We start from the raw sequence: 16910 nt of genomic DNA on the forward strand, positions 1-16910 counted from the left end.
CCTGAGTCATCTCTGTAAATTATGTAGTCAGGTATGCTCAGGCGCTGCATGGATGATAGAACAGTTTCGTTAATAAGTGCAATTGAAATTCCATATGTTATTAGCACTTGTTTGAACTCATGCATTTGTGGTCGCAGTCCATTTGAGTTCCAGTATAGTATGTTGAATGTCTCGTCAGTCCCGTTAGTCATGTCTGTCATGGAGTTAGATCAAGTACTCGGACATGGCTGCAGGAATGCCATCTTGCACTGCGTCGGGTCTGTAACCAAGCGCATGGCAATCAGGTGTGGTTGAAAGATATGCAGCATCCTCGGGAGGTCCATCTCTCGCAGAAAAGCAAACAGCTCTCCTAGGGATGCTGTGGCCGGGTTTTGAGGCGGCTGTGGGTTTTCAGCATGCTTTTAGGAACTGTCTTGGTGCGCCTGGCAGTACTTGCTGGGTGCTGCGGGGGCGGGGGAGGGTTATGTTGGCAGCTCTGGGCTACCTGCTCTTCGCTCTGCGCTGTGTCCCGCTGCGCTGCGTGACTAGGTTTCAACAGCCCGGGCCAGGCATTCTTGGCCTGTCCCATTATGGTCGAGGGTGGCGGAGGGGGTGGGGGTGCTTTCTGTTGGTGTGCAGGCGGTTGCTTGTCAGCTCTGCGGCGGTCGCTCTGTACTGCGCGACCCGCGCTTCCCCCGGCCCCTGCCAGCACCATTGTTTGTGTCCCTGTCTGTGCAGGAACGGACCTCTGGGCATGTTGCTTCGTCCTGGCCGTCACTGAGTGGCCTTGAGGGGGGTCATGAGTCCTGGGGGCTGGCTGCTGCCGCTCCCCGTGCCCCTTCACCCCAGCCCCTTCAGGCTCCGCTGGGTCTGCAGTTTGCTGGCTTGCTCCTTGTCCGCTAGTGGGCGGGGTCGGGGCCTGCACCCTGCTCGAGGCGCCTCTCTGGAGCTCGAGGTGTCGAGGGCACTGTTTGTAATTTGCTGTGTGAGGACCACCGCACAGGCAGCATTTCGGCGGTGTCATTGGGTCTTTGGTGCAGGCCACTGTGGCATGTGCCCCCGCACACTTTACACAGCGTGCAGGCCTATAGCAATTGTTTTTTGGTGCTCATAGCGCTGGCATCTATGGCACTGGGATATCTGCGGGGTCCTCGGACTGTAGGGAACGATTTTGCACCGCAGATGGCCAACCCGGTGAATGGCAAACAGAGGCTGCACATCGGTGCCTGGAGCCAGGTGCAGTATGTATACTGTGACGACAGTCGTCGTACCCTCCCAGATACAGAGGCCGTACCTGGCCACCGACGCGGGCCTGAGGGGGTCTGTTTTCCCCCCAGTGAACCCCCAGTGTTGTGCATCGGCCAGGGACGCACCCGCGTGCGCCCTAGCACGCCAGTGAGCCAGTGTTAATGTGTAAATGTTTCTGTGTGTATATATTTTCTTCCCAAATAACCGTGACTTTTTTAAGTGTGTAAATAATGTAACTGTAATGTATTAACTATTGTGTAATAATCTTGTAATTCTCGTAAACGTGTCGCAGTGTCTATATGTAAGCGCGGCCTGGCGCTCATCCGCGTCGCGAGGGGTGGCGCTCTCCCACGCCGGCCGATTCCCCCTCCCCTCCCCCGCTGCCTGCGCGCGACGGCCCGCGGACGAGCGGGGAAGGGCAGTTGAACTCAGGACTCGAGCAGCGGCGGATGTGCGCTCCGCTCCGCGCTGATTGCGAGACGGGTCTATCAAGCTCACGGTCCGGCGACACCGCCACAGTACGAGCATTTCGCAGCAGCCGTGCTGCCTACGTTGTGCCGCCCACGCGATTGGGTGTCCGAGTTACGAGTTACGAGTTACGTCACGAGTCGGTCATTATAGGACGCGTAAGCATAGTTACGCATCGCTAAACTTTCGCTGACATTACGAGTCAGTACGTAAGAACCGCGCACGCATCACGTGTCTTCGTGAGGGACATAGTTACCCATTGCTGAACCATCGCCGACGTTACGAGTCAGTACGTAAGAGCCGCGCACGCGTCACGTGCCTTTGCGAAGCAGTTGATTATCAGGAACTTTGTTACGTGGGAAAACTGCCACTACGCGTCGGGACGAGTGGGCCGTACGAGACGGTCTCCGGGAGTCCGGGTCTTCGTGGGAAGGGCGCGCACTCCGCGACGGATCCGCCAGGCCGCGGCAAGCTCTCAGAATGCAATAAAAGAGCTCGTGGAACGAATTAAAATCGAGTGGTCCTTTCCATCTACCTGTCATTCTACTTCACCATCCCTCCAGGTCCCGCATTTCCCGGTCCCGGCCACGTCGACCTGGACCCACACCTCTCCGACGAGAGCAGTACACGTCCAGTGGCGCCCCTCAGATGTGGGCGCAGCTCCCTCCTCATTAATTGGACCTCGCTTAGGTCTCCAGTGGTAAGACGGCGATGAAGTCGAACTTTGGCTCGTATGAATGACTCAACGTCCTCGTCGTCACCTTGCGGGGTACATCGAACCGGCTCTCCAGCCGAGAGGTGAAGTCGTCCCATGCCATTTCGCCTTTCCCGACCATGTCCCACCAGTCACGGGCGGCTCCTCTGAGCTGGTCACTCACTCGCTCCGTCCACTCGTTGAGTGGAATGCCGTGACGGGCCAAAAAGTCGCGGCAGTGGCGGCCGAATGTTTGTGGGTCCTCGTGTTCTTGTCCGGCGAACTCGGGAAGCCTAATTCCGGCGCCTGCGCGGGCTGGACCGGCCATGACCGCCCCTTGTGTCGGCGCTGTCGCCTTAATTTCACACGCCTGGCACATAAATAGTCCGTCCCGAAAAACCAGGAATTCTCGCGCGACAGTAGCCGTTCGGTGGCGCAGCGTGCAGCACTGGTAACAAGTGGCTAACTCGTCTGACTGTCCGTGGCACTGCGCGGCCCCGCACTCGCCTTCTCGTACGTTCGGTTTCTGCGGCGCCTGTTCTGCGGGCTGGTCACTCTCGTCCCCGGGACGTCCCACGGCGTTTGTTTCCGCGGTGTGCTTTACCGCCCGCAAGCACGTCTCCCATGGGTCGTCCCCGTTCATGTTGACGTGTGACCTGTCACGCGTTTGCGGCAGACTGTCCGGTCGACGGATCAGGACGTCGATGACAGGGCGCGAGCAGGTAGGGAGGACAGCCTCCCCTCACCCCCGAGTCGGTGTCCCATGCTCGCACGCCTCCTGTCCCGCGGAAGCCCGGTGATGCGTGCGCGGCTGTGACCAGCTGTCCCTCTGTGACGTCACTCTGCACCGCGCAGGTGTCCCGCAGGAAAACAGCTCCAAACAAGTTTTGGACTTAAATGACATATTTGACAATACATGATTATTCAACAATTGTACATAATTTTTACTTGAATTAATTATCTTTTAATTGTTATTAATTTGGTTGTTTTTGTTTTAAAAGAATAATTACTGATTTAATTTAGCGCATTGCCACACCCGGCCGGGCACTTTCGTCGCCTTGGTGTTCGTCGCGGTGCACTTTCACTCACTCGGCGGACATCACACTCGGGCGTGTTCGATGCACTTAAGAGTAAGTGTTGTTGTGACATAACAGCCTGTGCGAACCAGAGGGAGCACCGGCGGTTGGTGTCAAACTATAAATTACACTTACTAGAAACACTTTAATGGATCGCTAGTTAGCTTGTGCTTAAAATTAACCCTGGTGGCAGTCTGGTTAAGGGAGTGGTTGGGTGTTGTAATATGGCTAATCTCGTAATCCTATCGATCACCATTCTACACGTGGCTTGGTGAGCTGTGATTTACGTTCACTGTCAGAACGAATGTTCTGGCTACCAGGAAGTGTATGTGCGGGTTATTTATGGAAACACTCGTCTAGAGTCAGCCAGTTCCGTAAAGTTTGACCCCATGGTGTGGTTGCGAGGCTGGGCTAAGTTGACAATGGGCATGATAGGCCCGGCGCCACAAATGACCCAGGGACATGAGAGGAGCTAAAAGAAAAAAAAAGTTTTAGAGTGACGATATAATTACATAATGAAGTCGTCGTTTGCACAAAATGTTATAGTCTCCCTGTGAGACAAAATGTATTACTCATGCCGAGGTCCTCTCAGGACTATCGGGTCGGGGCTTTGCAAGGAGAGGGGGACAATGCCAACTCCCACAAAAACCACCAAGAAAAGGTGGAAGACAAACAAATGCCGTCCGCCGCGGGCTCATGTTCGAGGTCGGGCGCAAGTCCTAGCAGGGTGGCTGGCTTTCTTAGAGATTTCTGTTCCGGGGGGGCGCTAGGTTAGCTCGGTGTCTAACCGTGTGATGGTCGTGGGTTCGTTGCCCCAGCGTGGCCCGCTAGAACCGTCGGCGGTGATGGAATTTGTTTCCTGATTAGGTTGGGTTGTTTAGGTTAATTTACATACACTGTTCTGGTTGTTCTACGGGTCGCACGTCGCGCACGGGAGGTGCGGGGTGGAAGTTTTATTGTTCACGATTTACACTGGTTCATTACATTGGGCGGCACATGACTGCCAGTGAGGTGTCGGAACACGTAGAAGTTTTGGTTACACTATTATTACAATTACACTTGACAAAACGGCACCCTGTGGTGCTCTTACGTACACGATTACACTCCACACGTTATCTAAGAGGGACACCTGCGTGCCTCTACATGTGTTTACTTATTAAGCCCTCACGCCAGTCGCAGTTGAGGAAGAGTGTTCGATTAGAGTCGGCTAATCCCGTAATTGGTAAATTGCGACGCGCGGGCCCACCTGTGTGGACCGCGGCTCGCTACTAAATTAAAAACACGTCTACGATTGGATGTAGCCTGTGCCTGTGCACTGGGCGATTAATTTAAGTTCTGGGGTGGCGGGAGACGGCCCGTACTGTATACTGCACGGCCCCACGTAATGCTTTGTGTGGGGCGTGTTAAATTGATGCGGCTGGGATAGGCCCTATACCGGAAAAGGACCGGGCGCACACGGGGAGTATTTAAAAAAGGGTTTCGGTTGTGACTATAATTACCAGATGGACGTTCGATGAACACAAAGAAATGATGGCTCCCCGTGGGACGTGCGTCCGTCCCGGTCCGCGAGTCACGCTGTACAGGCGTCTGGCCCTGGCGCGAGGGGAGGGGTGAGCTCCCTGTCACGCCAGAGTTTCTAAAGTTCTGTTGTTCGTAAAAAATTACATTAATAATATAAAGCAAGTGTCTCTAAATTCATACAATAAAACTAAATGATTTACTTAATATCTATATATGTTTTAGAATTGACATTTAATAAGTTTGTCTAAAATAAGTTTGAATATTAGAGTCAAGCTGGAGACTGTCTGTTTCTTGATAACTACTCCAGTGGCGAATGATAATGCTAATTTGGGGTGGTTTGCGTTACGTCACACATTTCACTACTGAATTTAGGCTGAAGGCCACAAGGGTTGCACTCACAGCTGTTTTAGTAGAAAGCTACACGTGAGTGACCCGGGCACTCCTACGTCGCACTCTATTAGTTAGGGGCTTTTGTTTGTTTCTGATTAATTTATTATTGTGTGGGGAATTTTGTAGGCATGGGGAGTGCGTTGCATGTGTAATTAAAATGGTTCGCTATTCTCTACCTTGGGCTGCAGTCCGCTCACTTGACTCAGGTGGGCCATGGCTAGGGGTGCTTTCCGTTAGCGGAGCCGAGTACTGGCGGGTGCAGGTCGGGCTTTGGGGTGGCCTTCGGCCGTACGATGTCACAAACTAAGCTTATAATGTTTACTAGGTGGCACATCTGCATTACTAAAAATATTGTACTTAATGCATGATTTAATGATATTTAGATTAGTGCCAATTTTTCATATATTATTATTCTCACATAACAATCTGAAAAATGATGGCGGGAAGGTTGGTAGCAGCAGTAGCCGCCAGCTTGCGTGGGTTTTTTTGCAGGCATAGGCGACTGCTGGTAGCGGTTTGGTGACCAGGCTTAAAACTGTATTCATTCGAAAACAAAATAATTAAAACCATTCGATGATGTAAACAAGATGTATTTCAGACACTTTATTAATAAATTTTATTAAATTTACATCTATTGTTGTTTGTTAACACATTTTTTTAAACTTAAACGAGTCCCACATCCATCCATAAATTCAGCGAACGCAAAATATGAAGCACGATAGCTGGCATCCTCATCGCCTCTCATACCAAATCCCATCAGACAGTGGCGTCTCGTCAGGGCAAGCAAGGCAAGCAGTGCTTTCCCAGGCAGTTTGCAGACAATGTATTTTTTAAATAAATATTTTATTCAGAATAGTATTTTACTTTGGCTCGTGCAGTTAGGTGTACGTATTTTTTTATATTATCTTCTTGGGACCCAATACTGTGCGCTGTGCGCTATAAGAAAAGAACTCGACGACACACAAAACATGCTGTTTTAGAAGTGTTGCTAGGTTTAGAAGCGCTGGTAGGACCGCTTTCAGCAGGAAGGCTGCCGCAGTAGTTTCCTTTGGGAAGGGGGGTGGCATGGTACAATGGTTCAGGGAGGGGATTGGTTGTAAAAACACGTGGTAGAAGCTACGAAGGTAACGCTTTCTTGCCGAACTCAAGCGAACATGGCAAAGCAGACGGTGGAATTATTCCGCCGACTGCTTCGGCTATGTCCGCTAAAGTTCGGCAGGGCAGGTGGCGAGGTCGCGTTTCAATCGGCGGTCGTCTCTCGGGGAGCGCGCATCTCTCTCGCGGGCTGTTGGCTGGGAGTTCCCTGCGCCCTATTGGGTAACCAAAGGCTGGCAGTGCGTGGGGGATTTGTGGGCGTACGGGAGGCGGCCTAACAGTGCCAACTACTACCGACCGCGTCCCGCGGGTGGCGGATACGGGATCCTAGCTCGAGAGTTGCAATCTCGCTGGAGTGACTGTGAATAACCACGTACCAGTTAACAGAGTTTATGATCACGTATGAAGATAGTTTATTTTGTGTTGGTACAAAAAATACCAATATTTATTTTTTACTATTCTAGTACATTTTTATGAGCTTCTTCTCTTTATTTTAAGTACATACTTTGCCATGTGTTGTCTTTTTATATGTTTTGTACCAGATATCGATGATACTACACTCCCACTTAGTATATAAATAATGTAGAGTAGGTATTTTATTATCAGAATAATGTATGCCAAACATTATTATTTTTCAAAAATAGTTTATAATTTTAAAAAAATGTCAATTTTTGTACCTGTGGAATAGTCAATGTTCAGTTAAGAAAACTACTTAAATAGCACCTTTTTGTACCTTTAAATCCGTATTTTCCCGGGGGAGGGCCCCCGGACCACCCTCCCCTCATCAACACCGTGTTTTGGGGTGAACGGAGTTGTAGCTTTCCCTCATGTAAACCTTACGCCTCGCCACTGCCATCAGACTAATATTTTATCAGATTTTCATGATCCAGATGTAAACAAAAAACACGGCACATAAATAGCGAATGAGCTATCCATATATTTGATCTCAGGTTAACGTGAAAAAAGTTGGCGCAACGTTTAGAAGAATTATCCATTAATTATTTTTGGGTTAAGATCATTATATGGAATATCAAAGAGCAGAATGATGCAACTTGCCATTAGAACACCTAATATTTTTCATAGTTCTAAATGTAAAGTTGGCTACCATGTAATAAGAAATACTAATCGAAAGAATGTCAAATCGAATTAAAAGCGCGCTTTAAGAATGTTTTGTAAATAGCGTCCAAATAAAGGTTAAAAGTTATATGTTGCATTTATATGATAGAAAATAATGTCAGACCTGACAATAGGTGGAGTTCCTATAAGTTTTCCTTTCAAGCCTTACGATGTTCAAGTTGCTTACATGGAAAAAGTTATTCAATGTCTTCAACAGGTACGTAGGTTGATTTAATTGAACAAAAGTGACAAGCAAGAGATAAAGTGAAATTTTTTTTTTGAGTTCTTTATTCCAAAATACATATTTAAAAATTATTTTTTTAATTGGTTTATTTTTTTTGTACTGATTATTCTTTAGGTTAGGTTTTGTGTATTTAAGATAGGCTAAATGCAATAGTGTGGGGACTATTATACTTGGCGATACAATAAAATTACTAATGACGTCATCAAAATGGGGTCGGATACGTCATTACCACCTCTACTTATTTCGGTACTAGCGCGGGAATATGGGAGTTTTGGGCCGGGAACAATAAACACTATTTTTCTCGTATTTTATAATTTTTTCCCCTGTTATGCTTTATCGATAGCGTAAAATAGAATAGAATTCCTCCGCTTTAGTTTATTTTGCGGTACTGTGGTGGGGCTGATTCTACTTCACAATACAGAGAAAAAATTAATTTAAAAAACTCACTTTCAGAATGTTAATTCTGGTATTGCAAAATAGAATAGAATGGGTGGGACTGTTACTTCTCGATACCAATAAATATATATTTGAAATTTATTATGGTCAGGAAATTCAACATCGGTAACACAAAATAGAGTAGACCTGGTGGGACTGTATTCCACTTCACGATACCAAGAAAATATTTCAAAACGTGTCACTTTAAAGAAATTAAATACTGGTATCGCAAAATATAATAAACCAGGTTGGACTTATTCTATTTAATGATCAACGATCAAGAAAAAATTATTTCGAAACGTCTAACTTTTAGAAAATTAGTTAATACTGGTATCGCAAAATAGAATAGACCAGGTGGGATTGGTTTATACTTCACGATACCAATTAAAATTCTATCTAGAATATTTATATTTGTAATTATTTTACTTCCTCCATCATAAAATATACCAGATAGTTGGGCCTAATATCTCAAATCTTTAATCACGAAAATTATTATTTTATACAAATGAAAACCACTTTCGCAAAACTAGACCTTATAGAATTTAAGTGTCTTTTATGATATCCTCCACCTATAATTTACTAAAGTAATATACGTGAAAAATTTTTACTAGCCTACCTATGCTCGCCAAACCTTTTGCTTTGCTATTATCAGTCCAAATATTTCATCAGTTTAAAACTTTAATTTCCAGCAGTATTTGTTAACTTGCATTTTATTTTTCACATCTCACTACAGTTAATAGTCCCTTGTTTTATATATAAATAGTTAGAGACTGTTCACTTAAATCATATGGAAATATACAACTGTGAAAAGGTTTAAGCTTTTTAACTTAAAAATTGTTACTTCCTTGTTAATTAGAAAGTGATATATATTTTCTCGTGTTGAATTTTGGTTGTATGTGAATTTTAAAGTCACCCTGTGATTAAAAAAACTGGAAGAAAATGTAATAACATGTAATGAAAGAGTACAGATATTAGTTCACCATGTATAATGTAGAAACCCTGTTTCATGAGTCTTTAACTACTTTTATGTTTACTCAAATATGGTCTTAAAAAAATGTTTTTTAAAAGGGTGACATTTATTTCACACAAATTTTGCAAAAAGTACACTTATTCATTTACTTGCGTGCCGTAATGCTTTCTTTTACAATCCAACAGTCCTCTAGATTTCACATCTGGGAACATGTATGTATTAAGTATACACTTCACGCTAATTTGTACACTGCCGTAGATATTTGCCACAGCACCAATGAAATATAGTGTGTTTTACCTGTAAATATTTAAACTATCGTACTATTTCGTTAAACGCAACATCCCCATCAAAGTTCCTGCACCATGTATGAAACATATTTGACACTTTCTACCAGTGTCACCCACCTTGTGCCCTTGGGGCCACAGAGATGAAGCTTTGTAAGAAGCCTTAGCAGGTGAATTCAAACTTGAGACGTTTGTCTGGATTGAAGAGGATGTTCTCTCTACCCTCACACACTCCTTTCTCTGCCCTCGGCTTACACTCTGGACAGAAAGCAGTCTGTCAGCTACATGCACTAACAATACGCTCGTAATGATATGTCTGTTTCAGGACTCTGCAGTGGTATAATTTTTAATGAATATTTAATTATTTGAAATATCATTAAAAAAATAAGAAACATGGCAATATAAACAAATAAACAATTTCACCAAACAAGTGAATCAACAGAGACACCGTATGTCAGTCATTCAGATTAAAAATTTCTGAAACGAATGTAGGTAACAAACTCCTGTTAGGCTTGGCCTATAGGTGCAGGTGGATATTGAAGTGTAACTCGTGGGACATGATAGAAAGCATGCAGGGAGTGCGTGTGTGGTCCAGGGGCAGAACGGGGTGCTGGAGTCGCCGACGGGCACCGGCAAGACGCTCAGCCTGCTGTGCTCGAGCCTGGCCTGGCTCACGGCGAAGAAGGCCCAGCGCCAGGCCCAGGCCCAGGGCCTGCTGCAGCTGGAGGACGGGGACTTGGTCGCGGGGCTGCAGAGGAGCCTGGACGCCGCCGTGGGGACCGTGCCGGCCGCCAGGACCTGGGGTGGGCCTTCCACTGCTTGCTTTAGTTTCCATCCGTTTCCGTAGCACAGTTTCAATTGTTCGCAGGCTCTCACGGCCATTGTCTGGAGTGGCTTGGCTTCTGGGTTGAAGCCACATCCTTGGCGAACATTTCACCGACATTTCGGTCGACATTGCAGTTGCCATCATCAGGGAGCAGTTACCTACATCCTTCTAGCTACCTACAGAAGGTAACTGCTCCCTGATGATGGCGACTGCAAAGTCGACCGAAATGTCGGTGAATTATTTGCCAGGGACACGGCTACAACACAGAAGCCAAGCTATTTTAAATTCTTTGGTAACTTGTGATTTTCAGCTTTCATTATGAATGCATTAATCACTTGGTAGTTAAGTACTCTCAGTATTAAGTGTTGTTTAAATAAAACCAAAAGAAATATAATTTTAATGTTTCAGATTTTAAAAACCTCTCTTCATCATATAGAATAGAAATGAAAAGTTAGATCATTCCCAAATTGAAAAAAGGTAATATTATAACCATGAGCTTCAAATTCCTACAATTAGTTGTTGCTTCGCGAAAAATATATGCTACCGTGAGTATGAACACCATTAATTGAATCCTTTATCATTGGATGAACACACACAACAATTTAGGGCTCATCTGAAATATTACTTATGTGCTGCAAGTAACAGTCCATGCTACAAAATGCAAATCATGGGTTCAAAATCATTAATAACATAATATCTCTACAAACGAGCGAGGACTTACTCGAAAATTACAAGAAATAGCACTATTAACCTATACTCTCGATATGTACATGGGTCATTCTACGATAAGATGTCATTCGCACGGCAATCAATATTGTGGAGTCAGCTAGTGTAAATATTGAAATTATGTAATGTATTTAATAATTTCGGTTTCTCTAGCCTACCTCTCTCAGTTTTAAGAATTGTATCAAGAAGCTTGTGTCTGAAAGTCAAGGTAAAGTGTGTCAAAAGTATGTTAAATACTAATATCGTGACTAGACCTTGGAATAAAGTGTAAACAAATTCAAATGTACGGTTTATATTTGTGTGTAATGTTTGTGACGACGGTGACAATACACTTTGACATGCACAAAATCACACTTTATAGAAAAAACTTAACTTAAAATAATTTATTTTAAACTACAGATGGAATTTGTTATTACTCTCAACTTCAAAGCATCTAACAATTCTGTCACTTGAGTGACTATCAAATGTTAATTATTTGGATGTTATTTATTTTAACTAACTTCAGTCCGGTAGAGCTTGGACTACTGGGTACGTAACTTACAGTACCAGTCAACCAAAATAGCAATACGTTATTCCATATCAAATTCCATCTATACTAGCTAATACTATCTAGTTCGGGATCACGATTCCAGAATTGGATTTGTAAATCTAAAGATGAACAAGTTAATCGGTTTTCTTTACAAAGAATATTCAATATAATATAACAGATTATAGTTCTGTGAAAAATATTTGTCTTGTTTAAATTGTAATTCGCTCGGGTACTTCTATATAATATTCAGCGAGTCTTCGGGTGATGGGGTAAGGGACCAAACCTTGCTGCAGAATACCCACGAGACGTGTAGGTTCTCGGAGACTCCTTGGTTCGACTCATCCAGGACTGCGATTTTGGTGTTGCTCCTCCGTCCTCTAGCGTGTGGCAGGAATACGCGCCGTCACGACTCCATCCTTCAGAGTATGGCGGCGACTGGCCTGGACTGGGCGACGTTCATCATTCCCGGGCTCAAACTGCGACTTTTCAATCTTCGACAGGATTCTTCTTTCTTCGGAATTGTAAACGGCATTTAATCTTCGTAGTTTCAAAGCAAATTAGTCATTTGGCGATCTCTTGAACACAGATTTTTGTCGACTTCTCTTCTTAAGTAATTATTTAAAATCTTGATGTCTGAGTATTATCTTCGTTGTTTAAAATTATTATTTTCTTCAAAACTCAGTTAATATTGGCATTAATAACCATTTCCAATCTTCTATAAAATTCAATTATAAATCAATGTCAAAATCATTGCGTTCTAGCTGTTGTCTTAAGGGGATTGGTGCACCAGCATCGTATTAAAAAAAAACAATATATTTGTTGATGATTCAGCTGCTAGAGAAGATTTGAACCATTCTGGTGTAAAATTTATTTATTTATTTTTTTATTTTAATTAAGTTATTGCTGATTTTCGGGAATTTTTTAAATTCAAGCTTTATTAATAAACTATAAAGAATTCAGTGGTAAAACTTTCGCAGATAAATTTTCAGACACGGGAGATATGACTGTGACCATTATTTTATCTGTAATCATTATTAATTTAACGTTTTTTTAATTTGAATTTTAATAAATGAGCTGATACGAAATTGCGTGATATTCATTTGCGAATTTAATAACATTCGCGTTTTCATTTGTAATTCAAACGCCAACATATCTGTCGGCTGAATGATTGACTTTATTTTAGTCTTTAGCTTATTGCAGTCGGACCTAAAGTAAAAATGTAGCTGTAGAAGTTTGAGCAGCGTGCAAGCTCGGATACGAGAAATTATGGAGCGCGCTGGACAGTAGTGACACCTTGCGACAGTTTCCCCAACTGTTTGCAGCCAGTGTTTTCTCTCGTTCCCACCCAGCCACAGCTGTCTGCTGTTTACGAAGGGGAGACGGGATTTCGCGCGAAACTGATATGAAGGTCAACGTATTCATTTTCAGTAGATAAGAGAACGTGTTTGGTCTATCTCGGCGTATAATTGAATGGTTATTCCCTGTTATTATTTAGCACAGTGATTTAGCCAGATGTTTTTTGTTGTAAGCGTGAGATTTATTCAGGAATAAAATGCCGAAGAAACCTCCACCAAGCAGAGTACACAAAAGAACAAAACTATCGAAAGCCATTATAGCGCTTAGAAAAAAGAATGAAGAAAGATAAGAGATTATTTTATTATAGCTTTTTTAACATACATTTATTTTTCAGAGTTGCGTATGTACAATGCGATGGACGCGATGCGACAACCAAAAAATGTGTAAAATTGTAAACATGTTTTTTTTTTTTTCAGCAATGCGTGAACCATTCATAAACTATACTCAACATGTATCCGTATAATTACGTTTGAATTTTTTTTTATGACAGGCATCAATGTTAAAAAGTTTATTAAGCCACAATATACTTTTTTTCAGAAAAATAAGTGTAGCAGAAAACACTCAACATAGTCTCACACAAAATCAGTTTACATGAATGCAGTTTTAAGAAGTAAGCTACGTAAATAATAGTTAAACATTATTTAATATCTTCTGGTAACGTTTCCAAAGTATCAGCTTCGCCTTCATTCACGAACAATATTCGTGGCCTTATTTATTTATTTTGCTGGCGTTTCGTTGGTGACTGTTAGGACTGCAAAATTAGTAAACATTTTTCACCCTATCCTGAGTTAAATCTAAGTGTGCGCGGTTAGATGAGGACCTAGATGTGTCTCATGCTTACGCCTTTACACTCTACTCATGCGGGTATTAACCATGCACGTAAGGGCGCGTTGCCAATGACCTGTACGATAGTCTCAACAATCCTCTACGGACTCGAAAAATGTCACCTGCTCATTGGCTACTTGACTTGTGACAACTGTTTGTTGTAATGCCTGTGATTCATCGTTGATTTTGTTGAGGAGTTTTCAGTGATTCAGATCCTCCCATTTAACTGTAGCCGAATTGAAGAAGCAGTACAAATGTTACATGCTTGAATTCATAGCGAATGGAAACCACAAATATTTACTGATGTAGTGGTTGGTAAAAAAAAATATTATTCGTATCGCGTCCATCGCTTCGCGCCATGTTGGCTCCTATATTATTATGGATTTACAAAATATAACGATTCATTTACGACACTTAAGATAAGGTGTGTAGGATTTTAAGAATTCACTTGAATTAATATTTAAGAACATATTTCAGGATAACTTGTGAAGACGCTCGTACAGACGGCACCGGTTGTGATGAGTCATTGTTACCAGAGCAGGTGTACACGAAGTGGCATGTGAAACCTCAACACAACTCGAAAATCAGTACCGTAAACCGGGGTAACTTTGAGACTGGGGGTGTAAATTTGGGACAGTGAGTAATTTCTGGCTTTAGGATTTCCTGTCAAGGCAATTTATTTAGAAGTGGTACGCAATCACCGCTTCTATATTCGCTGGTATGTGCTACTATCTCATGGCATTTATTTGAAGCTGTAGTTGCACTGGTGGGATAGAGGCAGTGGATTTGTTTTCAACCACATGTTAATATTTTTGTTTTTGTGTAAACTTTCGTACGCACTTTAAAAACGGCAAATACTTCACGAAAGACAGGTATGTATTTGAAGAAGTACAAGCCTTGACATCCATTTAATGTGATGCTAATGTTTTTGATACTTGCATTTTATTTTATAACCTCAAAATAGTAAATTTTCATCACTTGGTGGGGTAACTTTGGGACTGTCTCAAAGTTGCCCCAAAGTTGGCGTAATATGTTTTACTGCATTTTTTCTTCATATTTTTCAGAATAAAGCGACCAACCATGCCAATAAATCCCGAACGTGCTCTTGGTACACGGCCATATAAAAATTACACAGAGGAAAACTTGAATGAAGCCTTGCAAGCTGTACGGAACAAAACATTGTCGATTCGCAAAGCTTCAACAAAATATGGTATTCCAAAAAACACTTTGCACCTAAAAAACCAGGAAAAGCATTTTAAAGCTGTCGACCGAGCTCCTGTTTTCACAAATGAAGAGTAGTTGCAATTTGTAAGTCACATTGTAGCCGTGTCTAACTATGGATTTCCTGTGGATATGTTTGACCTTCGATGTGTTGTCAAGTCCTTCCTGGACCGCTGTGGAAGAAAGGAGCTACGATTTTAAAACAATTTACCAGGAAATGATTGGGCGGAAGGGTTCATGCGACGGCACAAAGCAATATTAACTCAGAGAATAGCAAAAAAATTTCTTACTCTAGAGCAGCAACAGAAAAAAAGGTTGTGAATAAGTTTTTTGATAATTTGTAAAAGGAGCTGATAGGAATTCCAAAAGTGAATATTTGGAATTACGACGAAACAAATCTTTGTAGACAATTCTGGAACCAGAAAAATCATCACGAAGAGGGGAATTAAGTACCCTGAGAGCAGGGGTGCAACAATTAAATTTCCAAAGGAGGGGGCAATATAACTTTTTATAAAGAATCATCGATCCCCCGTATTGAAGCGGGGGTCCAGGGGTCCTCCCCCGGGAAAATTTGTATTTCAAGGTGGAAAATGGTGCTATTTAAGCAGTTTTATTATCTAAAAATTGATTACACAGCACTTTCTTTGCCCCCGTTTGCCCCCACTTCAAGGTTTCAGAGGGGGGGGGGGGCAAAATACCCTTGCCTCCCCCTGTTGTTGCGCTCCTGCCTGAGAGGATACAAAATTTGTCTAAAGCGTGCACATCTATAATTGTTTGTGGAAATGCAGCAGGGCATGTAGCACCACCTTATGTAAACTATAAGGCGGAGAAGATTTGGACAACTTGGACTGAAAACGGACCCTCGGGTACTCGATACAATAGAACTAAATCTGGTTGGTTTGATGGGCATGCTTTTGAAGACTGGTTTACATCTTTAATGTTGCCTGTTCTAAACTATCAGGAAGGTATGGTAATTCCAGACTGAATTTTACTCTGAAATAATAAAAGTTTCCTAACTACAAGTGATTTTTGCTGCAAACGTAGATCAAAATCTTCCAGGATGCGATTTGCTTAGGTAAAAATGTTAGTATGATCGACTCTTTAATTTCTAAATTATAAATAACAAAAATAGAACTTCCCAGAAAGTTGTGATAAACTGACGATATTGCGCGAGTAGCAGACCCGTACGTGACTACAGAGAAAGGCTACTTTCCTTGACCGTTAGGATTTCTGGGACGAACACCCTCTCACAGCTAGGGTCATAAAATACGGTCAAACTCTTGCAAAAACATCCACCACCGCTCTTTGCCACTAGCAATTTAACGAAGTCAGCTAGGCGCAGCACTCCAATAAATTAACTTAGAAAAAAAATACTAAATATGTAATTCTATCAATACATTTTACAACACAACTTATGTTTTATTTATTTTCTGGAAAAAATTATATTATCATACGAATTATGTTATAAAAGTGACAAAACTCAATAAGTAAATTTACAGTGTATCGTTTTTTTCAATTGTTATGTAGTAAACTAATTTTATACAATTAAATATATATTTTTTATAATATAGGCTACATTAAAATTTTGCATAGTTCTGATCGAAAATAATATAATGTATTAGAAATAAAAAAATAATTATATTTTTTGGTATTAAAATAATTTTTAATAATAAAATTTTTGTAACAAAATACGAACACACATATATAAAACTAGAGGTCCTCTAGAATTTTTATTTACAAGTTCCAAGCAGAAATTGTTTAGCTATTGTTAATTTTATTGTATCAAAAATCATTCATATAAGAAAAAAGAATATGCATATCTCAATAGATGTAACATGAATACACCCTATCATATGCATTAAATCTATTTTAAGTAATCCTTAAATAAGACCAAGTTTATTGAGTGT

General features: G+C 42.3%; 1 protein-coding gene across 2 annotated transcripts in view; it reads left to right on the top strand.

Moving 5' to 3' along the window:
• LOC134539382 (regulator of telomere elongation helicase 1 homolog) overlaps positions 1-16910 on the top strand; it is a 124024-nt gene that overhangs the window by 19137 nt on the left and 87977 nt on the right. The window contains exons 1-2 of one of the 2 annotated variants that reach the window (XM_063381371.1): positions 7587-7804; positions 10116-10323. In XM_063381371.1, the coding sequence (XP_063237441.1) occupies positions 7703-7804; positions 10116-10323 (310 nt within the window). In that variant the 5' untranslated portion in view covers positions 7587-7702. Of the gene's footprint in view, positions 1-7586; positions 7805-10115; positions 10324-16910 lie in introns of those variants that run through there. The other variant, XM_063381370.1, reaches the window with a different exon arrangement.

Source organism: Bacillus rossius, chromosome 15 (genome assembly GCF_032445375.1).
Source record: "Bacillus rossius redtenbacheri isolate Brsri chromosome 15, Brsri_v3, whole genome shotgun sequence".
Taxonomy (NCBI): Eukaryota; Metazoa; Arthropoda; class Insecta; order Phasmatodea; family Bacillidae; genus Bacillus; species Bacillus rossius.